The 27,591-nt window shown below is 44.0% G+C and overlaps 1 protein-coding gene across 1 annotated transcript; it reads left to right on the top strand.

Annotated features, from left to right (window-relative positions):
* The first annotated feature begins 795 nt into the window (after positions 1-795).
* Positions 796-17,321, top strand: SUCLG1 (succinate-CoA ligase GDP/ADP-forming subunit alpha). Its single transcript, XM_036382233.2, has 9 exons — positions 796-888; positions 9,438-9,541; positions 10,379-10,495; positions 10,978-11,190; positions 11,279-11,336; positions 13,661-13,744; positions 14,358-14,509; positions 15,041-15,229; positions 16,183-17,321. Exons 1-9 carry the CDS (start codon positions 837-839, stop codon positions 16,207-16,209), a joined length of 996 nt encoding a protein of 331 aa, XP_036238126.1. The 5' UTR covers positions 796-836; the 3' UTR covers positions 16,210-17,321.
* Positions 17,322-27,591: the final 10,270 nt, after the last annotated feature.

Genomic DNA, 27,591 nt, shown 5'->3' on the forward strand with positions numbered 1-27,591 from the left:
CACAAACCTCCCCTGACACAGCTTCAGGCCATTCCCTGGCTCCTGTCCCTGTCACCACAGAGCAGAGATCAGTGTCTGTCCCTCCTGTTCCCTCACGAGGAATTTGTAACTGCACTGAGGTCTCCTCTCTGTCCCCTCCAGGCTGAACAGACCAAGTGCCCTCAGCCTCTCCTCACACGGCTTCCCCTCACGGCCCTTCACCATCCTCGTGCCCTCCTTTGGGCCCTCTCTGACAGTTTCATGTTTTTGTTATCTTGTGGCACCCAAAGCTGTCCCAGCACTCGAGGTGAGGCCGCCCCAGCCCCGAGCAGAGCGGGACAATCCCTCCCTTGCCCGGCTGGCCATGCTGGGCCCGATGTCCCCGGCACAGGGATGTCCCTCCTGGCTGCCAGGGCACTGCTGGCTCACCTTCAACTTCCCACTGCCCAGGAGCCCCAGGTGCCTTTCCCTGGCACTGCTCTCCAGCCCCTCATTCCCCAGGCTGTCCGTACACCCAGGGCTGCTCCATCCCAGGTGCAGAATCCGGCACTTCCCCTGTTGAACCTCACATGGTTGGTGATTGCCCAGCGCTCACATTTGCTGAGGTCTCTCTGCACGGCCTCCCTGCCTTTGAGGGAGTCCAAAGCTCCCCGCAATCACCGTCCCTGGCGGTGTTTTAGGACAGATTGACGCGTCCGTAGCGGTGCCGGGTGGCGGCTTGGACTCGCTGATCCCGGAGCCCTTCCCCACCCTCATGGCTCCCGTGCCTACAACACCCAGAAGGCCCCGCGGAGCCGCTTCCGCCGCCGGGGCGGGCCGAGCTCGGGTCCGCCGCCGCCGTCATTGCGGAGGGGACGATGTCTCGCTGCAGCCCCGCCGCCGCTCGCCTGCTCGGCCGCTTCCTCCGCCGTGAGTACCGGGACGACCCCTCCCGGCCCCGCCGCGGGGGCCGCGGGCAGGGCCGGGGCCCGGCCGGGCTGGGCAGGGCAGGGGCCGGGCAAGGTCACGGCGGAGCGCGGCCGGGCGCACTCGGCCCGCGGGCAGCGGGGCGGGACCTGGGCTGTGCCCGGGGGAACCCGCGCTGCTCCTGGCGCTGCTCCCGGCGCTGCTCCTGCATCGCTGGGCGCTGGGAGCGGGGCAGGATCGCCCCGCTCGGGGCAGGGGCACGCCTGGCTGCGAGGGTGCTGTTTGTAAATGTGGTGGGAAGTTTCCCGTGCAGGGTGGGCGGCCGCACGTGTGGGGGCACCGGGAGGTTTTCTCGGCCTTGTAGCCCCGGAAAGGCTCCAAAGGGCAAGGGCCGGAGGGAGCTCCTAGAGCTGGGGCTGGAGGCCTCTGGAGGGCCGTGAATTACCCTGTGGTTTTAGCACAGCCTGGTAAAGTTCTTTCTGTTGCCAAGAAAAAGGTTGTAGATTTCCCTTTTTGAAGAATTCGAGCAGTCTGAGACTGGTACTTCGAAACATTTAATATGCGTTGTTCTGAACATCACAGTGGAAAATAAAGTGCTTTTCTCCCTTTTTTTTTTTTTTCCTTTCCAGTGTGCTTTTTCTTTGGCTGCATCCTCTTGAAAAGGAGACTTATAGCGATAGAAAAAGGATAGTGGCTTCAAAGTGAGAGTAAGTTTAGATTGGATATTAGGAAGAAATTCTTTGCAGGGAGGAAACTGGAACAGGTTTCCCAGAGAAGCTGTGGCTGCCCCATCCCTGGACATGTTCAAGGCCAGGTTGTTGGGGCTTGGAGAAGCCTGGTCTTGTGGAAGGAGTCCCTGCCTATGGCAAGGGGGTGGACCGAGATGAGCTTTAAGGTCTTTTCCAACCCAAACCACTCTGTGAGATCAGTGTGGGTATGCCCAGGCACTAGGAATGTAAACAGAGAAATTTGTGCATTAATGTGGTTCTTGTAGCTGAAAATGAATGAACAAACTCAAACCTACTTCATTTGACTGCACACAAAGTGTTTGTGTCTCGCTGGGATGGTGACTTGCAGGTCAGGTAATGTGATCTTACAACCCCAGGCTGGTCTGAGTAGTTCCTGTGGCACACCTACTGTCCAGGTGGGTATCCATTCCTGCCTCTTGTTCTCCACAAGCAGGATAATAGAAAACTATTTATGCTGTTAATTTCTGCCACTTCAGCTTTTTGAATTGGCTCCCCTGGGCCCAATAAGAATTGGTTCTGATGGAGGGGAACAGATGGGAATGTAGCACCTTCCAATTTAGTATTATTTATATTCCCAGCAAAGCTACTCTTGAGTGCAGTTTTATGTGTTAAAACCCCACATTGTTCCCTTTACAAATAGCAGTAAGAGATTCAGGGAATGGTTATTAAAAGAGTCATTTTGAGGGGTAGAAAGGAAAAAGTGAAAGAAAAGACCAAGTGGCTCAAGAAGTGTCTTTTTGCAGCTTTTCCTGAAGTCTTTTACAGAAACTCCTGCAAGATGAAATAGTCCTTCATTGCAAATCTTTGGTTTGATACTCTTTACCCTTTAAAGACTCCTGAAAACTTAAATTTGGGCTTTGCACATACATTTTCACCTAACAGTTAACATCTACTTCTCTGAGTGATTTGAAATCATGAGTGTCCAGTGTGTTCTGTTGCAAAAGAGATGCAAACTTTGTTTTTGTTGATGCATTGCTGAAGGAAACATGCAGGGTGTGTATCCCTAAGGTTGAGATCAGGAAGCTGTGGAAATGGAGTATGAAATCTGTCAATAAATGGTGAGTGCTGTTCAAAGGTCAGCTCAGGGCTGGTGTATGGACAGAATCAGGAGAGACCTGTGCTTGTCCATACCCTTAAGGAGTTTTTGTAGGCATCTGAACTGACTGGAGAGTCAGGATTAGGGGTTCCATGTCCTGGATGTGTTAGAAGGCTTTGGAGAGCTCTTAGATTAAAAGATTACAGTAATTATGTGAGTAACCTTGGCAAAGGATTGCTGCAGAAATAACAACCCAAACTGAAGAATTCCTTAATTGTTTTTATATCAACAGTGTGGAGGGAGGAAAGCTCACAAAGCTTTACCAGCTCACAAAGCTTTACCTGCTCACATTCTTGGTGGAGGGTACCTGGGGAAAAGCAGCTTGGCTTGCAGGAGGTACTGGATTTGTGTTGAGGAGAGACTGATTAGGAAAGAGAGATGTGTTGAAAGAACTGAAATTTTTCTGGATGCCATTTCCCACTGGTTGTAGATTTGTTTTAATGTGGTGGGTGTAGTGTAGGCATTGTATCTGCCCTTTGCAGCCTGATTAATTTACTTAATTCCTCAACTCCTATTTGATGGTCACAGACCTGGGTTTTAACAAGAATTTGGCAGGGGGAGGGTGAGAGAAGAGAACCTGGGCACTGATAAACAGGAATCCTGGAGTGCACAATCCTCTTAAACAAAGGATATTTTGAACAATCCCTCAACAGCATGAAGGCTTCTTTGTCATCAAGGAGCATCCTCTGCTTATGTAACTGATAACTTCGGGGGTGAGCTCTGGGGATGGGGTTATGCTCCTCTGCACTGCCAGGAGCTCCCCAGAACTGTTCCTGTTGTGTCTTCCTCAGGCCTTGCATTTGTTGGCAGAGAAAGGAGAGATGGTCATAAAAATGTAAATTAAACTTGTAGAAAGCATTGAAAGGAGCTCTGAGGAGCAAGCTGAAGGCCCATCACTGATGGGAGATAAAGAGGGGGGGCTGGGATGTGTGTGTGGAAGAAAGATGCAGCCTTTTAAGCAGCACTCCTCATACCTCATATAATGGAAAATAAAGTGCTTTTCTCCCTCTTTTTTTCTTTCTCTGTTCTCCCTTTTCTTTTCTTTTCTTCCCTGAGCTTCCCCTGCACTGGCCTCCATTTTCCTCACTTATATTGGAGCTCCAATGTGATTTCTAAGGCTTTCTTCTTTCCTTACATAGGTTATAGAAAAGAAAAGGAGTATCTTCCATCATCTCCAAGTTCTGTGACTATTTCAAGGAGCAGTAGAGGAAGAATTACACTTAGCCCTTCTTTCCTTAAATAGGTAATAGAAAAGAAAGGGAATATCGTTCTGTGGGTATTTCAAGGAGCAGTAGAGGAAGAATTTCAGTCTTCTGGCAATGTGTCAGCTCAGGTCATTGTGGAGAGGAATCTGCTGTTTCACCTTCCTCTTATACTGGGCTTGTTTTATGAGCAGCCTCAGATGCTACCTCAGCTTCCAAATTTCCTTTTTTTTTTTTTGTTTGGGGTAAATATGGGTAAGAAGGAGACACTTTGATTGGATTTATGTCCATAGGAAATCTTACATGAAGTCCTGATAATAGTAAGTTTTGAGCTTTGTATAGTTTGGATGAAGAAGAGATTCAGCCTTTAATATCTGTGCTGTCACCTGCTTTGCACAACCCAAATAGAGAAGGGCTTGGACTGGATGGCCTCTAAAGGTCCCTTCCAACCCAAACCATTCTGTGATTCCATGAAATGTAGCTTGAGTTGCAGTGTTTTAAATGACATTTGTGCCTGAGAGGTGTTGCTGCTCAAGGAGGGCCTGAAAGCTCAGTGTAAATGGTATTCAAATACCCTGTGTGCTTTAGCATACCTTGTAAATGGATCAGTTTTCTTTTTAACATGTAAATTCCTGTTTGGACTCCATGATAAATAAGAGGGTATTTTTCTAGAAAGCCTTGTTAATTGTAATGCACAAGTGAGCTTTAAGTCCTGCTTGAGCCTTGGGATTGTGAGATGTTTTTCCTAAGAGGTAAATGAGGTGGATTTTTCAGTTATTTGTACTGCAGTGAGTTCTGCTCTTGGCTGGGGCCTCGTTGCCTGGAAATACCAGAGGAGCCAGCAGCAGTGTGTGGTGTTGGAGGGACTCTGTCCCTTAATTTCTAATAAGGTTTCTTGACTCTAAAACAGCTGGTGTTCCATATACAGGCTAATGCCCCACTGCTAAATTTAGATACTGCTTTTCAAATCTCCCCTGAGACAGCAGGGGTTGGGTACTTGAGCTCTTTTCATAACTGGTTTTCTGTACAATGGGCCAAAGTAGGCTCTTGCCACAGTACATCTCACTTTTTAGCTAAGTAGAAGTTAAAGTACTGAAAAGCCAAAATAAATAATCTTGTTATTTGTATATAGCTCTATTTTTAAACCACAAACTGAACAGGGGTGGGGCAGAAATGAACATTGTGCCTGGGAAAGATTGTCCAGTCTCTTATTTTATTTTTAATATACTTTGCTAAAGGTCTGTTACAGGCCTCTGTTGGACATGGTAATGTTATCTTAGAACTCTGACTTGATGAAATGTAACATTTTCCCTGTGCTTTTGGGAAGAGTTGAATTGGATTTGATAAGACTTGTCCTTATGCTCTAGGACTTCATCTGGAGCCTTCACCTTTGTAACTTGGCCTGTAATTTAGATGTGAGCATTAAAATAGCATCACCAATGAGTTTGGCCTTGCTGGTTCACAGCTGAAGAACATTTTTAAATTTTTTTTTCCTCCAGTCTTCATGAAGCAGCATGCATTTACACCTAAGCACCCAGATTTTTGCTTTTGTTAGGAAAATCAATTGTCTGGACTGATTTGGAAGTTGTGAAGCAGGTCCTGGGTGGAAGTTGAGACTTGGCTTCTATTTCTGACTCATACCTGCTGTGAACTTGGGCATGCCATTTCCACTTTCCACCTGTTTCCTTCTCATCTTGTATCTGTCTTAACTATTGAAGTTGCCAGCTGCTTGCACCCAGGGCTTGCTGTTTGTGCCACGTGGAGCAGAAGCTCATCCTGCCCCATGGCCCTGCTGCTCCCCTCTGCTGAAACTGGGGCAAACCTTGCCTGCTGCAGGCAGGGCAGGAGCACAAGTACAGAGCTGTAGCCATTTGAAAAACCCCAGAAACTCAGACCCATCCAGCCCAGAGATTGCAAGGTGATTTTGAGGGTTTTTGTCCATAAATCACTTCAAAAATACATTGCTCTCCAGACATTTATTTGCCCATGCTAAGCTGCCTGCCTCTGGAGACAGCAAAGGGCTCAAATCTATAGCCAGGATTTTTGAACCAGCTGTGTTTTCTCTGAAGGAAGGCCATACAGTAATGTAAGAAGCACATGGTTTTCAAGGGTAAATCCATACAAAGCTTAAACTTTAAGCTGCTGTTTAGATATCAGTGCCTAAAGTTTTGGGGTTTTTTTTTTGATAGTTTAGAAAATGCTCAAAAGCTTTTTATCCTTGAAAAATATATTAGTGCTGTCTTCTGAAAATGGAGGATTGGCAAACTTAAGCTTTCAAAACCATTTTTGTGCAATGTTATAAATATCTGAAAATAGATCTGGAATGAACAGTTGAACTGGGAGTGTGCAATTGCTGTAAGGTGTAGAGAAATAAATTTGTCAGTTTGTCAGCAACAAAGAGACTGTGGAGTCTCCCTCACTGGAGATATTCAGGAACCATCTGGACACAATCCTGTGCAACGTGCTGTAGGATGACCCTGCTTGAGCAGGGAGGTTGGACCAGCTGACCCACTGTAATCCCTGAGCCATTCTGTGATTTTTATTTTTTCCAAGGTACTGAAATTGCTCAGTTACAGACAGGTGGCCAGCAAGCATCCCTCTCTTGGCAGGTGGATTTGTCAGTGGTTGGGCACAGACTCTGTAAAACTTAGGTCTGGATCAGTTTATGTTGCCTGTTTGTTCTTTCCCCTTGCAGGCCCATTTTCAAACAGTCATTGCCATTCTCCTGGAAGCCTGGAGTGTTCTCCCCAAGGCCTTGCTGGTGGTAAGGACTGTAACAGCTCCTTCTCAAGGGGAATCATCCTCTGCTGTGCTCAGGGTTGGGTGTCACCAGGCACATCTTGTGACAGTGAGGGATTGCCCGAGTGCCTGGGCTCAGGCAGATAATTCCCTGCTCTCCTGACCAGCATTCCAGCTGTTCCTGGTTTTGTTTTGCCTCTCCTTTGCTGGAGGCAGGCTGCTCTTCACCAGATGTGCCTTTGAGTTGATTCAGGTGCAGGGCCTTGCAGCCCTGCCTAAGAAGACCAAGTCCTCAGCCTAGGACAAAGATCATCCTGTGCTGTCTTCTGTAGCAGTGGCTTCTCTCTCCCCTCCCACAGCCAGCCTGGTAGCCTTGCTCATTAAATCTCAACCTTAGACATATTCTCATAAAATCACAGAATCACAAAATACTTTGGGTTGGAAGGTGACCTTGAAGATCATCTTGTTCCACCCCCCTGCCATGGGCAGGGACACCTTCCACTAGATCAGGTTGCTCCAAGCCCCATCCAGCCTGGCCTGAAACACTCCAGGGATGGGGCAGCCACTGCTCTGGACAACCTGTGCCAGGGTCTCACCAGGCCTCACAGTACAGGGGTTTTTCCTAATATCCAGTTTAAATGTTCTCTCTTTCATTTTGAAGCCATTTCCCCTTGTCCTGTCATTACATGCCCTTGTCAGTAGTCTTGTTCCATCTTTCCTCTAAGGTCCCTTCAGGTACTGAAGGGAATTGAGTCACCCCAAAGGCTTCTCTTTTCTAGGCTGAGCAATCCCAATTCTCTTAGTCTTTCCTCATAGCATCCTCATAGCTCCATCCCTCTCATCAGCTTCCTGCCCTCCTCTGGATTGACTCCAGCAGCTCCAGGTCCTTCCTGTGCTGGGTCCCAGAGCTGGACACAGCCCTGCAGGTAGGGTCTCACCTGAGTGGGGCAGAGGGGCAGAACCCCCTCCCTAACCCTGCCCATGCTGTTTTGGATGCAGCCTAGGAAACAATTGGGTTTTTTATGGCTTTTCCTAAGGATTTCACATGGATTTTGTCTGTTACTGCTTTGTATTTCCTGGCAGAACGAGTTCTGCAGCAGTATTTGTGGTGATTTAGGTTGGAACCCTGCAGGTCACTGAGCTCAAGTGCACTTTTGCCACTTTCCTCACAAGTTTGCTGCATCCTAGTCTGTTCCTTTCTGTATGGAGTTTGACTTTGTGCCTGTGTGAAGTTGAGGATTTGCTGCAGCTCCTTAGAGAACATCAGAAGGTGGCTGGAGTTAAACCCTGGGTTTGCCAGCACTTTCTAAGAACAGAGTAAGGACTTTAGGTTTAGCAGTAGCACTGATGTGTGTAGGCTGCTTCTGGCATGGTTTGGTTTTTCTGTTCACTCCTTTGAATACAACTGAAGCATAAAAGCAGTGTAGCACTAAACTTTAGTTGGCAGGAGAGAGCCCTGAAGCTCTGATGGAAATGTGTGCGTATGTGGATCTTAAAAAGTTTCTGCAGATTTACTAGCCTGTATAAATTCTGTATTTATAATAATTTAATAATGCATCTTACCAAATTCTGTGCATTATCATAAAGATACTTTTTTTTTTTCTTTTTTCTCCTTAAAAGCTTTTACTCCCTTCCTAAAAAGAGAAAAAGGGAAAAGTATTCCCTTGTTCAGATGAGTATGTATATGGAATATTTTGGGGACCATGATTCAGGATCTGTTTTTTTGATTTCAACTGCACTATTTACTTCCTTGCTAAAGTTTTAAAAGAGCTAAAGGAGTAAATAGTAACATATTGATTTATACATTGAAGATCCTGTGTTAGGATTGTGCCTTCCCAGGGTCACTCCATGTATAAATTAAGGTTTCTATGTCAAACACTTTCAGGGAATAAATTGGTTCTGATCCTCTCAAAACTGTGGTGTGTGCAAAAGCATATGGCAATAAATGTAGGTGTGCATCCTATTTATACCAGAAGCCTTTTCTCATCTCAGGCTTTCTTCTGTGGTAACATTCTGTGCATTTGCTGTCATCATTCCTTTCTCTTCAGCACAGATGCAGTCATTCCCCTTGGATTTTTGTTGCCAGCACACAGCGTGCTCTTTTTCTACAATTGTGTTGTCTTGTTTTCCTCTCTCAGCACCAGAGCAGTGAGAACTAAATTGAAAATCACTCTAGTGGAGTATCTGGAGAGCTGTGTTTCCTCTTGAGCCCAAATGTGATGCCATAGCTAGGACTCAGTTGGGAAAAGATCCCTTGCTGTCTTACATAGCATCAGGTTTTTCCTGGGCTGAGGGACCCTCGAGCTCCTCAGTGTCTCTCATTGTCTGCTCTGGACTGTGCTCTGTTCACAGGAGGTGTCACATAGTACCAGGGCTGTAACAGCCTCAGGATTTTAGCTCTGCTTTGTCACTTTGCAGAGTGTCTGAGAAGATAAAAACGTGTTTGTTTGCAAATGGAAGCAGTACTTAAGAAATTATTTCTGTCTCTCAGGAGGAATCCTGATATTGAGTACTCAATATGAGAAACCTCTCCTAATTTCTAGTAAATGGAGTAATTGGCATAATAGGGTGAGCTACAGGTGTTTAATGTCTTAGCCTGACAAGCACTGAATGAGGCTTCAGAGCTGCTTTTGAAGACATGAGCTGCTCATGATTTTTTGATACAAGCATTGATTGATATGCACTTACTTGGTAGGACCTTTTTTGACTCAGTCTCTACCAAAGGAGTGGATTAATGGTTTGTGCTCTCTTCTCTTTTCTCTCCAGTTCAACAGAATGGAGTCCGACACTGCTCCTACACAGCATCCAGGAAAAACCTGTATGTTAACAAGAACACAAAGGTTATCTGTCAGGGTTTTACAGGCAAACAGGTATGGCTAGAAGTTATTTTTTCTATCAGCCTTTCAGTCAGAAAGTTAATTGCTCAGAAAATATAGTTGTATATGAAATGGATTATATATTGCCTTTGTCTGTGTTGATAGGAAGCTGGAATTCCTTCACCATCAGGAAGGTCCCTTCAGCCCTGTAGTTGACATTCTTTGGCCCAAATACTTGTGCACAAACTTGAAAGTTGATTATGAGTCACCTCTATTATAGTGTATTTCATTTTTGTTTTTTATATTGTATACAGCTGAAGGGGTTTCCTTGTAAAAGGCTATTTGCAAAAAAACTGCAAAAACCTGCCCATTTTCAAAGTGCTTCTTTCACAAATCCATTTCAATATCAGTGCCTATAAACTAAATTTCTCTTCTTATTTCAGGATATTTAATAATTTTCTCAGATTCACTCTTTTACACATTTGCAGGCAGAGAAGGCTGCTTTTGTAAAACTATGAGCTAGTCATGGATGAGCATGCTAATTTCTATTTCACTGTAGTGTTTGTCATCTGCCAGACTTAATGTGGGAAAGAAACTGTGTCTGCAGGTGTGTTAGCAGCACACAACAGAATACCCTTGAGCGTGAAACTACAGTGCTATGATTGAAAAACAAAGAGAGCATATTAGCATATTCCAAATGCATTTAAAACATGTGGATGCACTCTCCAAAATATCTGATTTTATATATATATGTGTAGTGAAAACTTCCCTTCTTATTGCAAATTTCAGTGACATAAATTGCCCTTCAGAATTATAGATAACATCAAACTTTTTGGTTAAGTTTATTTGCTATTACATGCCTTCTAACTTTACTTTTTTTGTCTCTCATAGGGCACCTTTCACAGCCAGCAGGCATTGGACTATGGCACCAATCTAGTTGGAGGAATTTCTCCAGGGAAAGGGGGAAAAACTCATCTAGGTCTGCCTGTGTTTAATTCTGTGAAGGAGGTAATTTGCAGCAGTGACTGGAGGGCACAGAGTTTAAAGCTGAAGGGCTCCTTATTTCATTGCTCACAATATTTGAGCCATGGATGTCACTGGGCACAGAGTGAAACAGAAGCCTTGTAAAAGAGGGAGCATTCAGGATGCTCAGGCACCAGTTTGGCTTTCACTGTGAAGTTCACAGAGCCTGGCTACACTTGCTTTATGAATGCAGCTAGTTTCTGATTGATTCTGCTGTGCATGGTGAATTTTTATCAACTGTTATGTAAGAGTATTCGTGATGGTGATCACGGGGCAGATCCTTCCCAGACAGTGGTCAGTTCTCAGTTCCCTGGTTGTGCCCCATCTTCAGGGAATTTAACACTTGCTGAGATTTCAGACACATCCTTAATTCATGCCTGAGAGTGGATATATTTTAAATGCCTTGTTGTCAATTTCTCTTCAGCCCCGCTAAACGCACGATGTGTTTTTTCTCGTGCCCCTTGCAGGCCAAAGAACAAACGGGTGCTTCAGCCACTGTCATCTACGTCCCTCCCCCGTTTGCTGCTGCTGCCATCAACGAGGCCATCGATGCAGAGATGCCCCTGGTGGTGTGCATCACCGAGGGCATCCCCCAGCAGGACATGGTGCGCGTCAAACACCGGCTGCTGCGGCAGAACAAGACCCGCCTGGTGGGCCCCAACTGCCCCGGGGTCATCAATGTAAGTGAGCTCTGCCTTTGCTCCAAGGCTGAACTGTTCCTAGTGCTGCTTTGAATGGTCCATCTGACTTCTCCCACTCTTTCCTTAGCCTGGAGAATGTAAAATTGGTATCATGCCTGGTCACATTCACAAGAAAGGAAGAATTGGTGAGTTTTTGAATATTTATGCGTCATCTAAAACACAAGTTTGGTGCTCTAGTGTTTTTCCTTGTGAGGCAAGGCACATCCTGCCCTTGAGAGAGTTGAGAATACTGTGGGACAGCTTGTCTGTCCTCAGTTTGTACATGAATTTTAGCATTATCAATCCTGAAGGCCCAAATCTGGAATTCTTCCATAGTAGACACTGGGTGCTGATGGTGAAGACAAAGCAATTGGAAATTCCTGTAGGTAATGTGATTGACTTGGTATCTTCAAAGGAAAGCCTTGAGGAAACTTCAATTTTTCTTGGGATTTGAGAGCACTAAGCTCTCCAACATTATTCCTTCCAACAGCTTGGCTGCTTGGGACTGGGATCCTACTCTTCTAGTGATCTCAGTACTACACAAAAGAGAAGAGACTACAGACAAGTTTATAACATAATTTAGACAACTATGAAACCATCACAAGTGGAAGTGACAAATATACCCAATATTCCGGCAGTGTGGTAAAGGGCAGGAGGGCAGTGACTTGTTCATAAGCAATGTTGGTCACAGCCCCTGTGTGTGATGAGTTACACACCCTGTGTGTGTGAGTTACACACATGCAAGTCTCTTGTCCTGACTTCTGTCAGCTCCTTGTTGTAAACTATAGATATAACAACTTGATTTTTTTATTTTCAAATAATGCAGTTCAGGAGCTGTAGAGAAATTTCTTCTGAAGTGTCCATTTGTATGTCGGTAGAGCTTCAGAAATATTGCACGTGCTGCTGTTGCCTGTCAGCAAGGTAACCAGTTTCACTTGTGCACAGTAGTACCCTTTGCAGCATTACCTTTGTTTGTGATGGAAAATGTGTTAATTGTGGGAAAGCCTGTTCAATGCTGTTGAACTACAGGGACTCAGTGCATTTTTTTGGCATGAGGAGCTCCCTCTGCTATGTAACCACTTCTAGCTTGAGACTAGACTGCACCTAAGGAATGCTGGAGGATGTGTTAGCACTCATGTTCCACCTCCAGCTTTCACAATACCCATAAACCTGGAATTGAAAAACCAAATGGCTGCAATTATGCCCTTTATAAAAACCACTGAGACATGGCTCTGTGAGTGTAAAAGGGAACATCAGCCAGTGTTGCTCTAAACTCCCTTCTGAATCAAAGTTCTGTTCTGATTTTCTAAATATATACAAGAAATGTGTTGCAGCACAAGTTATTAGAATCTGAATGCAAGGCACATCGAGTGCAAAAGAATATTCAACATCTTGAATCCAGTAGCTCTGCCATTGCTGGAAATGTTTTCAATGGTGATCCAAGAATCAAGGAATAAAAATGGATTTGCCACCCTCCCAGTTTCATCTAACGTGTGACCTATGGTGATGTGTTCTCCAGCTTTCTATTACTGTGAGGCACCCAATAATTAAGTGAATATACTGTGATGCAAGGTATAAAAATAGCCACAGTCTTTGGACTTTCATCTGTAGCTTCTCTGAGGCAATCTGATCTTAGTGGTAAACAGGGAGGCCTTTTCAAACATAGCAAGGAAAAAACCCTGTGCTAGAACACATCTGAGCTGGCCAACATTGTAAATAGTTGATAAAACTAAGGTTCTTCAGTCTAGTGGTGTATTTCCTCCTCTGTTCATGCAATCTATGCATTATATTCCTTGTTATATGGCTTGAAAGAGATGGAAGATGGTGTCTGTTTTTCCTGAAAACCTTTCCTTTTGTAGTACTAACAGAAGTCTCGACTTGAAAAATGAACAAAAAGCCATGCAAATATTTTGCCCCTGCTCAAAGCTCTGTGCTACCTTCCACCCTGAATTTAAAACTGGGTCTCTTGTGATATTGTCATGTAAATGCCAGGTGTGTTCTGTAGAGAAGCAACAAATACCTTAATAGTGATAACTTGCATTTGTGCAGCATTTTCCTGTTCTGGAAGATATTTGTGTGCCTGGCCATACTGGGGATGTGATTAATACAGAACTATTTTGTTAACTGTTCAGCTGCAGCTCTGTTTCAAGTCCAGTGCATCAGCTACTGACATACAAGATAAGAAGTATTTTCTTTTATTTGCTTTTCAGTTTGCTCTCCTGGTAAGGCTTTATCATGACAAAAATATTATTTATTTTCTGGGCAGCTTTAGTCCATTCTCAGTTAAGTGTCAAAAGAGGAAAAACCAAGAAAGAGTACAGAAATAATCTTACAGAGTGTTTTGGCAAGGACAGCTGGAAAACCTGGAATCTCATGTTGTTTACTGAGGTGATTTTCATTACTATAAGAACAGCTGCCTCTAGTTATGTGCTGTGTTAGTGGTAAGTTTATCTTCTTTTCTTTCCTCAAGGTATTGTGTCAAGATCTGGAACCCTGACGTACGAAGCTGTTCATCAGACAACACAAGTTGGGTTGGGGCAGTCTTTTTGTGTTGGTAGGTTCCCTCAGAATCAGCCTCTTGGACCCAGACTAATCTGCTTTTCCTTCACAAGTGTGCATCCAAAAGAATTCCTATTTTGCAAGTGTAGAATTTGCTGAATGGCAGTTGTGTTGAGAAGTGAGATCCCTGTGTGCTGTGAAGAGTACAGCTCTTCTCTAATTTCTACATCAGGTTAATAAAAGCCTTAAAACCAGCTTTGAACAGAGAACTGCCAGCAAATACAATGTCAATTTGGAAACAGACTGTCCCAAGAAGTTTAGTTCTAAAGGATTAGGGCATTCTTAGGCATTTAGTTGGGTATGTTAAGTAAATGTAGTTTTTGTACACCAAAATTCTGGAGCTGGCATCTGGTCCTGCTGTGTTCATAACATTTTGTTTATGGTTTGAAAGATGAACACTCAGATATCAAAGCTTTGTGTGAATTGTGGGGGAGGTATTTGGAGCAGGAATTTGACATGCTCTGACTTGGGTACAGCCTTCAGAGCTGCCTGTCTTATGAGCCTGTGGGAATACTCCTCATGCTGAAATTTACTTCTAAACTTCAATTGTAAGTGCAATATCTTTATCCTGAGTTACTCTTCTCTTGTCGTTTTAATATTTTTTGTAGGTATTGGAGGTGATCCCTTCAATGGAACTAATTTTATTGACTGCCTTGATGTCTTCCTGAAGGATCCTCACACTGAGGGGATCATATTGATTGGGGAGATTGGAGGAAATGCTGAAGAAGATGCAGCAGCATTTTTAAAAGAAAATAATTCTGTAAGTCTTAGAACACCATGCTTCCAGACACTTTCATAGTTAGCCAGGTTCTTTTGCCACACCAAGGAAAACTCATTTCAGTCTCACCTCTATTTACAAAAACCACAGTCATGGGTTTTTTAAAGAAAAAGAGTTGAAATAAAGAGTGTTGTTGAGGTTGGATTCAATCTTAGAGGTCTTTCCAGCCATGTTCTGTGGTTCTGTGAAGGGGAGAGCATTGTCAACTTTGGAATTTTATTCCTGTGACAATATTTGTAGTGATTTTTTTTTTTTGTAGTATACATGGTCTGTAGAAAGATTTAAAGTTTGTTTGCTTCTGGTTTATGATGATTATCAGGAGAGGAGGTACTCCACACTTCTTTGTCCAGTGTGAGCTGTTTAATAACTTTGCCTGGCGAGTTGATATTTAAACAAAAAATGAACAATTTAAATAAAAAATAAACAAAATAAAGATTAACAAAATGAGCAGTTTGCCACCTGGAACTGCTTTTCCTCTCACCCTCTTCCACATAACACATTTATCTCTTCCAGGGCCCCAATGCCAAGCCAGTGGTGTCCTTCATAGCTGGCCTGACAGCTCCTCCTGGCCGGCGGATGGGCCACGCTGGAGCCATCATTGCTGGGGGAAAGGGGGGAGCCAAGGAGAAGATTGCAGCCCTCCAGAGTGCAGGGGTTGTGGTCAGCATGTCCCCTGCCCAGCTGGGCAGCACCATCTACAAGGTTGGTTCCTCTGGCATTGGCTCATCTAGAGCAAGGAGCCACTTCTGAGGGAATATGAGCTGGGAGTTCATCTCTTACTCAAATACTCTGCTGCTGTGAACTTGCTTAAACATAAGAACTCTCTTGGCTGGACAAGTTAAAATTACTGCATAAAAGATATGTGCACACAGTTTTATTTAATATTGTTTTATAGAAAAGTAAATTAGCAAAATAGAGAAGAGATTACATTCTGTTTCAAGCGTAGCTACTTGTTGAAATTGTTTTCTGGATGCAAGAGCCTGAATTAATGTAAAATATGACAACATTATTTCTAAATAGGGTATTTGAGGAAGGAGAACCTTGGCATATAATTCAGAGTTATGGTTGAATATATGCTGCTGATAAACTGAGGTGTGGAATGGGATTATTTGTGTTTTACTTAATTCATATCCAAAAAAGGGGATTGCTTCACAGCTAGGAGATGCATAATTCAGCTCTGTTAGGTATTTTTTGTTTCCTGTGGTGACTGTATAGTACAGCATCTCCACAGGCTGCTGTGGGATTCTTCCCTTCTTTTGTTGTGCTTTTTCTTTGCTGAAATGAAAATCTTGATTTTGCTGCTTCCCTGGCTTGAGTCCTTTAAGGATTCTACTACAGTTCTGATGCAGAATTGGTGTTTTTCAAGCCTGTTATGCTGTTTCTGGGAGCAAATGGTTCCTTGACAGCATTTCAGTCTGGCAGTGACTACAGTCTGGCTTTCCAGAGCTGGCTTGTTAATGTGAGGTGGGAGAATGCTCAGTTTCCTTTCCCCCTAACTTGCACACTTTATGCTTTTTATATTTTAATTTTTAATACCAATTTTTAATTCTTAACATCACGTTTCCTAAGATACATACAAAGTAATTTGAAATAGAAAAGAATAATAGAAGCATTTTCTGTTTTCCCTGCTGGTGACATCTGTGTGCTCTTTGCAGGAGTTTGAGAAAAGGAAATTGCTGTAAGAAGACACTTTGGAATACTTTCTCCAAAACACCAGTGCAGCACCTGGCCTCCGCTTATCTTATGTCTGCTAATCTTCAGTTGCCCCAATGTCTTGACATTGGTCAATGAATTTGACTGGGAAGCCATAAACCTCCTGGCTAAACCTGTTTTGGTGTCTCCTTGTTTCAGACATTGTCACCCTGTTGTAAATCACAGCAAATTAATAAATCTACTACTAAATCTGATCCATCCTTTGAATTCCTGAAGCAGAGCCGTTTCTTCGGTCATCATAAACAAAATCTTTTGTAACTTAAGCACTGCCTCTTTTTAAGGTGAAGCTGCTTGTAGAGCTGCTTTTAAGGATCAAGGCACTGACTTTATGCACATACCACATCTTGGTTTATTTTTAAGAAGTCCAGTCCTGCTCGTTGGTTGCTGGCCAGTACCGTACCTTTGAACAATAGGCCAAAGTTTCCGTCCATTAAACCAAAGCTGCTGGATCTGGAGGGATTGGTGTTGATCCACATAGCTGGATATGCCTGAGGTCCAGACTTTCTCTTCAAGGCTGATTAGCCCTGCACAGTGCAGTCCTCTACTGCCAAGGAATTCTGTTTGTTGTGTATAAAATGGAATTGTTACTGATAAAAATTAATATAATTTCACATGCAAAATATGTACTCAAAATTGTCTGTAACTATGAAGATGATTTGGTCTTTAGCTGACTTTACCCTAATTTCCACTTTATCTTAACTAGCATTGCACTGCTTGTATTCTGAAATCTAAGTAACAATGGGACATAGTGGAGAACAATTATTATTCTCTAGAAAAGAACATAATAAGGTAACTTTCTTGTTAACCACTCCCAGCACCGTAATGGATACCCCTCTTTTTTTTACTGTGGATATAGCCCAAGTATTGTGTCTATCAGTGTTGCAAGTTTCATCAGGATGGATTAAACCCCAGATTGCTTTATGTAGAGGACTGAAAGTTCATGTAACCTGGCACTTGTTTAAAGCTAACCTTGTCTCCTATAAAGGTGCTGTTACGAAAACCCGTGTTGTTACTTATTTAAAACTGTTCTTGGTTTTCCCTACTCAAATAAATCCCTGTGGAATTTCTCTTCCTGAAGCAAGCAGGTGTGTCAGTTCTGACATTTGCAGCTCCTAGAGCTAAGCCCTGGTGAGGTGCATAAGGGACAGGTCTCATCTGTGCACACTAAAGGTGTATTCATGCACTTGATGTATGGTCTGGCACCAGCCAGGTGCTCCAGCCTTGGGACACAGAGAGCAGGTGCTGCATTGTTCACCTTGGCAGGATTTACTGAAATGAGCCTGACACCCTGTCACTGGACAGCTGAAAGCAGCATTGAGCAGTACATCATTAGATAGAGCCTATGACAGCAGAGAAGGGTTTTTTTTACTAGATCTGCTCAGTTTTCTGGTGTTGCTTGTTTTAATCTGGAGCAAAATGACTGACAGGTGCCCTTTAGAGACATAGCACTGCTAAATTGTCTCAGTCTGTGCAAGAGTGCAGTTCCTCAGCACTGACTGTCAGGGAACTGCAGGCAGTCTTCTTATGAGCCTGATAATCTGAGTAGCTCATGGCAGTGCTGTGCTGCTGCCCTTTGGGATGGGCAGTGCTCTGTGATGAACTGCCTGAATTCCATCCCTGTAACAGATGCTCTTCCAGGACAGCTGAGGTGGAGGGAGTTTCCTGCTAGGGATTGCTCTTTGGAAGCTCCTTTAGAGGCACCAGCTATTTCAGAAGAGAGATATAAATCCAGTGATTGCTGTATCCTGAGGAAGTGTTTCCTTCTGTCTTGAGGTCTGAGGCTGGGTTTAGCAATTCAGCCCTGGTTCTGAGGTTTGCAGCAGTGTCCAGGGCTGTCCCTCAGCAGCTGCTGGATCTGCTCCAGCCTGGGCAGCAGTTTGTGCTAACCTGGCTCTGATGTCACCTCAGAATGGAGAAGGACCCTGACCTTTGATAGAAAGGTTTGCTTTGCACAGTTTTTTCTTGCTGCCTAAAAATGTGCACTTGACAAATATCAGCTAATTAATGACAGCATCTCTTTGGAAAAAGTTCACATCTGTTTAGTACCATATGTTCTTGTGGATAAATATTTTGAGTAATCTGATCTGGAAAATTGTTTATTTATTCTTTTTTTAAAGGCAAAACTTAAATTAGTGTTGAGCCTTAAAGCAGTTGTTACTTTATAACCTAGTAGTTAGAATAACCTATATAACTATAACCTGGTATAACCCAGGGAGTTTTTATGTGCAAGAGAAATGCTGCCAATGTTGGTGTTTCCATATTTTGTGCAATAGTCATTTTTGTGTTTCTTGATCTACACTTGACAGTGGTGTCAATCCATAAATCACTTTGACTTTTGAGAGATGAATTCTGTAAGTTCATTTTGGTCACGGAAATTTATTGCCATGCTGATTTTCTTCAACAAAGAGAGAAGGATGTAGAGCCCCTTGGGCTTTTTCCTCTTACTGGACAATACTTGGTTCTGGATGATCCCTAACACTTTCTAGTGCCTGGTAGCAGCCAGGTGTCAATGCAAACTGGGCCAGAAAACGCCAGGATCTGAGCCATGAGAAATACATTTCAATAAGAACTTCAGACTGCCTTCTGTGCTGGTGGTTTCAAGGCAATGCCCAACTTGTGGTGTCCAAAGTCTTAATATTGCTGAAAGTGTGGAATTAAATCTTGTGCTCCAGCATAACTATTTGCTCAGTTTACCTCTGCCTTCCTTTTCCCACTGCCTGGTGCTGGTCAGGATTAGATGACAGCTTTTCCTGGGAAGGTCTGTCTGATACCATGGGCAGGAGCCTGCAGGTGATTCTGGAGGGTGGCAGAAGGAGCTGTGCTGCTGCTGTGGATACCTGGCAGCAGCAGGTTCTGGGTGTTGTACACAGTGGGCTGCTCCTCCTGGAGCATCTGTGCAAGGCTGGGAGTGCTGGGACAGCCTCTAGCTTTGGGATGACTAGAAATAGCTGGTGAAGAGGGAAGAGTACAGGTTGGATGTTTTCCACAGAAATTTTAACAGCAAAAAACCCCAAAAAAGTCTTGGCCATCAACTTGCAGCACTCCAAGTAGCAATTAAATTAGGTTTATGCTATTGGCCATATTGCTAAGTAATTATTTTTCCTGAGTTATTGAATAAGGGGTTAAAACTGTATTTCTCTATCAGAGATTATACCCCAGCAGAGGGTGGTGCAGGTAAATTAAGGCTACAGGCAAGAGCATATTTGGGAATTGCTGTTTGATTTGCATCCAACCTTTGCTCTGTGCAGCCCAAGGCTCTGAGGACCCTTCACAGAGGCTGACTGAGGTGAGTGGTGGGGGTAAGGTATTTCATAATGTAGGGTAAATAAATAATGCACAATCCTGAAATTATCTGCCACTTCCTCCTTTCCTGCCTGGGGTCTATGATGAGCCTCAGAGCCCTGTGACTGAATGTGTGATGGAGGTGATTCTATGATACAGGAATTAAAGCCTGTTTGGTTCCATTGTTAGGGAGAGGTTACTTCATCTGAAGTAACACCTCACAGAGCTCTCTTTGTGAATCTGGTTTAGTGTTGAATTGACCTGAAATCAATGCTAGCAATTTTGGAAAATTTCTTGACTCAGAAATGCTGCAACTCAGTTTTCTAAGGATATTTGTCAGCTTGTCCTACTTGAACTTGAGGTTCAAACAAGATATTTTCCTAGAAGTGGAATCTGAGAGTTTTGCTCAAGTTAAAAAACTCAGGGAGACTGCTCAGAGTTGCACCATGTGGAGGGATAGAATGTAATATAAGAAAATAAAGGGATAGAATATAAGAAAATAAAGATAGTGCAGAAGGAAATTTCACACCTGAGGAGTTGCAGCTGTACTAATCACCAAAGATAAGGAACAGGCTTGCCCTTAATAGGCCACAGCCGTGTCCAATAAGGATGAGTGCTATAAAAGAGTGGGTTAGGTGAGTGAGGAGAGTTGGAGTTTGTTGGTTGTGCTGTGAAGAAAAAGGATTCAGTGCTGTGAGGAGATGCCCATGAGAAATCACCGTGAAGGTATGGAACTTTTGCAATAAGATGACAGCAGCACCGGGGTTGTGTTTTGTTTGTTTGTTTGATGTGTATGGTATGGTTGTTGCATGGGTTTTTTTGTTGTTTGGGTTTTTTGGGGTTTTGTTTGTTTGGTTTTCTGGTTTGTTTTTTTTTTTTTTTTTTTTTTTATGGGTTTTTGTGTTTTTTTTTTTTGGTAGCTCCAGGTCCCTCCTGATATTTGTTGGACCTGCTGACCATCCATCGCTCACTCACAGGACTCAGACCCAGACAATTCTCTGCCACTCAGAACATCCAAAAACTCTCATTAAATCTGACTTTATTTCTGCAGCAGTGACATGATCTCAAAAGAAAAGGCAAGAGATGCCTCTCTGTTTACAAAGCCACATAAATTTCTAGGACTGGGAGTAAACCTGTGTTTCTGCGCTGTAATGAGCAACCACAGAGCAGTGTTGGTGCTGGGAGCAGGAGCAGTATCCTGTAACGATGTCTGTGCTGTGCAGATACATCATTGAGGGTCTCTTAAAACCTGTTTTGTTGCTGTAAAAGGCAGCACAGCAAATTTATAGCTTCTAGCACACCTGTAACATTATGAGATAGTTGCTTTAAAAAACCCCACCAGCCTCCCAGCCTGCTCCTTTCCATTTGCTGTTGTGCTCTCTAGGTGGCAGGTTTTGACTCCAAAACATGGGTTTGGCTCCTGCTCTGAACTCAGCTCAAAGTGTGCTGGAGAAATAAAAGATGGAAGCAAACCACTGCCACTTATTCTTTTTCTGTGTTTGATTGATTTATGATCATATCTGTTTGTACGAGTTGTAGGGAGTTGTTAAAGAACCTGCCTGGTTTTCTCATGGTGTTCTCACTACACTCATGATGTTGAAATGTCTTCTTGTTTTTCTTGCTTTATGTTGTCTGAATTGTGTGGCTTTGGCAGTCAAATGGGACCTGCCTTAGAGAAATACCTGCCTTCCTTTTAAAACGGGCAAGAAAGGGCTCAGACTGTTTCTTCAAGGGCTTAGCAACTCTGATTTTACTTTTTTTCTCACTTGTTTGCTCCTTGGGAGAGAAGCATCCTCTGTGCTGCTGTGTCCTCCAGGGCTATGGGTCAGCTGTGTCCTCAGAGCCAACTGGGTTTAGCTGGAACCAACCCAGTCTTGTGGGAAGTGTCCCTTCCCAAGGCAGGGGGGGGTGGGACAGGATGATCTTCTAGGTCCCTTCCAGTCCAAACTGTCACCATCACATTTTCTGGAAAAATCCCCTTGCCCAGGATTTTTCTCCTAGAAAGCTGAGAAGCCTCAGAGAAAAAGGAAAACAATATTATCTGATTGCTTCTCCTGTGTTTTGCTGCTTTGGAATGTGATTGGAGATTGTTTATGCAACAGGTGGTTGTTTGATTGGTTTCATGTGAATTGCTTTAACTTAATGACCAATCACAGTCAGGCTGTGTCAGGACTCTAGAAGGAGTCACGAGTTTTCATTAGTATCTTTTAACCTTCTGTCTCTATCCGTTCTCTCTTCTTTAGCCTAGTTTTAATATAGCATTCTTAATATAACATAGATCATAAAATAATAAATTGGCCCTCTAAGAACATGGAGTCAGATTCATCATTCCTCCCAATGATGGGGGACCCAGAAAATACCACACCCAAACCATTCTGTGATTCCCTGATTTGAGGTCTGAAGTGGCAGCCCTTGCATGGAAGAGGCTGCCGGGGCTCTTGTGGGCCAGGAGCTGTGCCTGGGGACAGCTGCTGTGTGTGTGGTGCCTGTACAAGTGTCTCTGAAGGATCTGTACCCTGAGGGATGGTGCCTTGCCCAAGGCCACCCTCTCCTCCCTTGTTCTGCTTTCAGACTGCAAGTCTGATTACTGACTGGAGCCCTGGCTACAAGGAGGAGAAGCCATAGGCAGGAGATTGAGCCTCCAATCATTTCACTCATTTAACTGAGTATATTTTATTTATCTTTCTGTTGGCAACCGTTATGTTTGTTCAAGACAGACACTAAATTTTTTTTCTTCCCCAGAGTATAGATGACTTGGATGTAAATCCAACCCAAACTCACAGATGCCAGCCTAGACTGTGGCTCAGCCCTGTCCTGAAACATGGAATCTGGGGCAAGATCCATATCCACATCCCAAAGTTTAGACATGTGGTAGAATCCAGAGCTTGGGGAACATGTAAGAAACAAGGCAAAGACAGCAGAACCTCTGAAATGGTGACATTTCAGGCATGTTTGATCACTGACCTCTCCTGGTCAGAGCACAAACGTGGGCACCCTCACCTGCCTGCAGGGCAGCTTGGCTGGCTCTGCCTGGAGCTGCAGTCTCCCTCCCCTTGGCCCAGGGACTTTCCCAAAGTCATGTTGGAAGTCAAGCTGCCACTCCCACACCTCAAAAAGTCACCTGAGCTTTCTTTCCAATTTTAAATTGGTGCCATTTTACTCAGTGTGCACCATGTCATCCTCATTCCTTGTGCATTGAAACAGCAGCAGATCCTTATTTTTCAATTTGTCCTATTTATGGTACAGCCCATTTCTGTTGCAAAAACACAGTTAATAATTTATTTAATGTGTCTTTTATAAAACGCTTGAGAATGCCAAGATCTGATTTTGTACAGGGAACGAAATCATACAGCATTAATCCACTCTTTCGTACAATGATGGAAAACAATATAACTAGAAGCCATCCTTTCAGCCTGGAAATTGTAATTGGATTGTCAGTTTTATGGCATCAGCCTTCAAAGGATAAACAAGAATTAGTCAACTAAAGAAAATATGCTCAGCTTGTTTCCAGCAGGGGCTGTCTTCAGTGGTTAACTTTAGGGGCTATTGTTGTTTGTTCATTTTTTTTTTTATTTGCTGCTGGCAAATAAGGCATCCTTAGAAGCTTAAAACATGGATTTTTTTTTTTCCCTAGGACAACCTGCTGTGGTGCTAGTCACAGAAGCACCTGCAGTCCTCCTGTCCCCTTTGCTTTCCACCTTGAAGTTTGCTTGGAGCACCTCTGGGGGTATCAGTGATCCTGAGGATCAGATTTTGAGATTTGGTGGGGAAGCCAGTGCACCCTAAATGGGGGTGATACAGCTATGGCAAAAATGAAAGAAAATACCTCAAACCCCAAAAATGGGGATGTTGGTGAGCGACAGGGGCAGAAGAGAGCAGGCAGCAGGGGAATGGTGGAGGGCAAAGGGCTTGCTTGTATTTACTTCTCAACCATTTAACCAGCATTGAAGTGCAGAAAAGAAATTACTTCTCAAGGTATTTATTAGCTCTGCTTATGACAAATGGTAGAAATTATCATGTGTGAAACACTTAATGAGAAAACAGGCTTCTCCTCCAGTGGGAATCACAGAATCATTAAGGTTGGAAAAGGCCTCCAAGATCATCAACTCCAACTGTTAACCCAGCACTGCCAGGTGTCCACTAAGCCATGTCCCTAGGCACCACATCTACCTGGCTTTTGAACACTTCCAGGGATGCTGATTCCACCACTGTCCTGGGCAGCCTGTTCTGATACCTGACCACCCTTTTCTGCGAAGAAATTTTTCCTAATTTCCTATCTATTTGGAGCTTCTTTCTAACCCTGCCAGCCAAGAGTGAGGGTGGTGTTTGGACCTGCAAAGCTATGGAGGTATCTCAGGGCATCTCCTGCACAGTGTTTGGTGTCCCAGCAGCCCGTGGGCATTGGTGTTCTTCCTTGAGGAACACCACTCTCCTCTCCTTAACCTTGTCTGGCTTCCCAGATGGAAAGCTGTTGCCAGCTCCCTCCAGACCAAACACCACATTGTAGGCTTATACAGTAAGGGCCCATTTGAATTTTTTGTCAGACAGTTAAAAGTGAGACTTTGGCCAACACTGCATATTCTTATAGAGACATTGTTACCTTTGTTTATGGTTAAATAAACCCAGTAAGAAACAAGAGTCTCTTGAAAATGCTCCTACCCATAAATTTGAGATCCTCCATTCTCCCCCCAGCCCATGAGGCTTTGCAATCATCCTCACTACATCATTGTCCCACAGACAGGGCTGGGGACCCTCCCGTGACAGCTTTATGGCTGATGCCTGAAGAACGAGCTGTTGCTCCTTGCAAATTATTTTCTAGATGGCCACCAAAGTATACATCATTGTGTCATGGGATGGCAACTGTATTAAATCTGGTCAGATAGTTAGGGTGGGTTGCTGTCATAAATCAGCCCCTGCCTGCCTGCCTTGTTGTGATGGAAATACAATCAATACTTGTTGCAGCACTTTATAGAGTTAATGACATTTCTTTTTGCAAAACAAATTTTTAATACTTCTCCAATTCATTAACATGCTGTCTATTCAGTGCTTTGAAAAAACCCCAAACACAACCTCTCAGAGTCTTCAATAACGCATCCCTAGGAACATTTGGAAGTTGTTAAAAAGGGGAATTATTTGATCATGATAAGAAAAGAAGGATGAGAACAGCTCAGCTGAAAAGATTGTGTTGTCAGTTCTGATTTAATGTGTGAATAATGCTTGCAGGATGGGGAGAACATCTTCTGCTGGATAGATTACTTTTATGTTGTTAGAGTGCTGGGATTTACAGTTTCAAACCATGTTTCTTTTTTTCAGAGGATAGTTGTAATGAGCTGGGTTTGTTTCATTCCCCTTGACTATACGGGTCTCGTTCTGCCAGGCCTGCAGAAGCCTGAAGATGGTTTGGATTAGAGGAACTCATCTTAAAGTTTAGACCAAAAGCCCTGCTGCCAACTCTGAAGTTCTTGTTGCATGCCTTGTAACTTTGTTCTGCTCCCTCAGTGCCCAGCTGCAGGGGCTGGAAGTGTCCCTGTGAGGCTGCCAGCCCACGGCAGGGGCTGTGCCTCCATTGGGAGGGACACTCTGGGAGCTTGTGCCCCAAGGCTGTGGAGAAAAGCAGAAATACCTGACCTGCCTGCAAGCTGGGAGCTCAGAAATGGAAATGAGGAGAGGTCTGCATCCTCTGGAGTAGAGACAGAGCAGCCATAGAGGCCTTTTGAAGGGTTTCCTTTTGTCTTAGGTTACAAAATGTAGCTGGGGTGTGTACTCTGTTCCCATCTGCCAGAGGTGGGGCAGCTCTCTTCTGTCATTGGGCAGTTTTCTTTATCTCTCCCACAGCCAATCCTCCCTCCAGGAGATCTCTGCTCTTCATGGGCCATTCATTATTAATTCTCTTCTGTCCATGGCCAGTGAGTGTCCCTGCATGGCTGATCCAATTCCATCATCCCATTGGCTCTGCCCAGGGGAGGAGCCAAGCATTCCTACCTGGATCCAATCTGAGGTTTGGGACAGAACAGCAGCCTTTGCCCAGTGCCTTCCCAGAGGAGCAGCTTCTGCTGCCCTGCATTGCCAGAGGGAGCCCAGGCCCATCTCCAGCAGCCCTGGAGCTGCAGAGGAAAACTCCCCCCTTGTGCAGGATCCCTGCTCCAGCAGAGCCACAGCTGGCACTGCAGGAGGGCTGAGCCCCCATGGGATGGGGCTGTGCCACCCCCTGACACACAGGGGGACAGGGCCTGCTCTGACTCTGGCAGCGCTTTGTTTGTTTTGTTTTGGTTTTGTTGGTGTTTTTTTTTTTTTTTTTTTTTTTTTTTTTTTTTTTTGCTATTGCATTTGTACTTTTAATTTTCCTGGTAAAGAACTGTTATTCCTACTCCCATAGCTTTTCCTGAGAGCCCCTTAATTTAAAAATTATAGTAATTCAGAGGGAGGGGGTTTGCATTCTCCATTCCAAGGGAGGCTTCTGCCTTCCTTAGCAGACACCTGTCTTTTCAAACCAAGACACCTTTGCCAAGGCATGAGCAAGGAGACAATTCTTTAGAAGGTTCAAGGGCTGGAATTCTGAGGACCCTTCCTACCTTGCAGCAGGTTCCCATCTCTGAAGCTTCAAAGCAAAGTGGCCAAAGCTTCCAGGGAGGTTCTGAACAAGGAAGAAATAGAAGAGTTTTGTTCCTGACCACACCTCTGCAATCAATGTGAGTGAGCTGCCCCAGGTCTGGGGGCTGCAAGGTGGCAAGAGATGGTTTCCAGCTGGTTCACAACCAGAGAATGGTTTGGACTGCAAGGGCCCTTAAAGATCCGCTGGATCTTCAAGTCTTATCCAAAGGCTGGATGAGGCTTGAAGTCACCTGGTCTAGTGGGAGGTGTCCCTGCCCATGGCAGGAGGGTTGGAATGAGGTGATCTTTAATGTCTCAGCCCAAACCATTCCATGATTCTGTGATAAAACACCCTGTTCCCATGTGGCTGGATGTCCTGGTTTAGGGCAAATTTGGAGGAGAATTTCCAAATTAGGGCTCCTCCAGTAAGCAAACCCCCATGGCCCCTCCCCCTAACTGGTTTGGGAAGGATTCCTCGGAGAGAAGTGGAAAGAACCTGTTTATTTCTATGAGCAAAAGCAAGCAGAAGCGAAGCAAGCAAGAGCGAGAGAGAGCAAAGCAAAAACAGAAAAAGCCAAAGCTGCAGTCTCTGTGTCCCGTCAGGCTGATAAGAAAACCAAAACAAAACTTTCCCTCTTCAGAGCCAGTCTTAAAGGTACAGAACATAATATCCAACATTAACAGAACACATGAATGGGGATACAAGCATCATAACGTCACCCTAGGACACTGGACAAATATCCAGATCTGAGTATCCCAAGAATTCAGGTTTGTGGAGATTTTTCAAGGACTGCACAGCCTGGACTCTTCCTAGGGAGACTCTTTTATGTCCCTATATGAGCCAGGTGATTAAAGAGAGGATGAGAGTAGCAGCTTGCTGTTATTCCATTTGGAAGTATTTCTATCCTATTCACTTGTTTGTTTTATGTGTATTTTTTTCTGGCTGGACAAGTGAATTCCAGCCTTAGGATTTGAATATTTTGTTCTCCACAGATGCAGCACTAAAGATCAGATAATAGATCCCAGGCAGCAGAGTGTCCTGCAATGGCAGGAGGCCACAAAAATTTGATTAATTATTTGAGCCACCTGTGGTGCATCTACTGTCTGCATCAAACCATTCCTGCTCTCTTTCCTATGGCCTGGCAAGGTTCTCTCATGCAAAATATGAAATAAGCACACCTGTAATGAAACCACTGCTTCCACAGTGGGACAGTTTAAATCCTGCTCATCGGGAATAAGGATATTGATATCCTGGTTATTAATAACTTATCAAATAATTGATTTTTTTTTTTTTGATCCTTAAGACCCTAAAAGCTCTTTAGAAATTTTGCAAACTAGCAAATGATCCCTTAGAGGGTGTTTTAGGAGACTGTAAGATGGAGCAGAAGAGGAAGAAAAATCTGGTGGTGTGAACAGTTGGCACAGAAGGGGAAGAGAATACTTTTGTTCAGCTCCAGGTTCAGGTGTCTAAATTCACT

Source organism: Molothrus ater, chromosome 4 (genome assembly GCF_012460135.2).
Source record: "Molothrus ater isolate BHLD 08-10-18 breed brown headed cowbird chromosome 4, BPBGC_Mater_1.1, whole genome shotgun sequence".
Classification (NCBI taxonomy): domain Eukaryota; kingdom Metazoa; phylum Chordata; class Aves; order Passeriformes; family Icteridae; genus Molothrus; species Molothrus ater.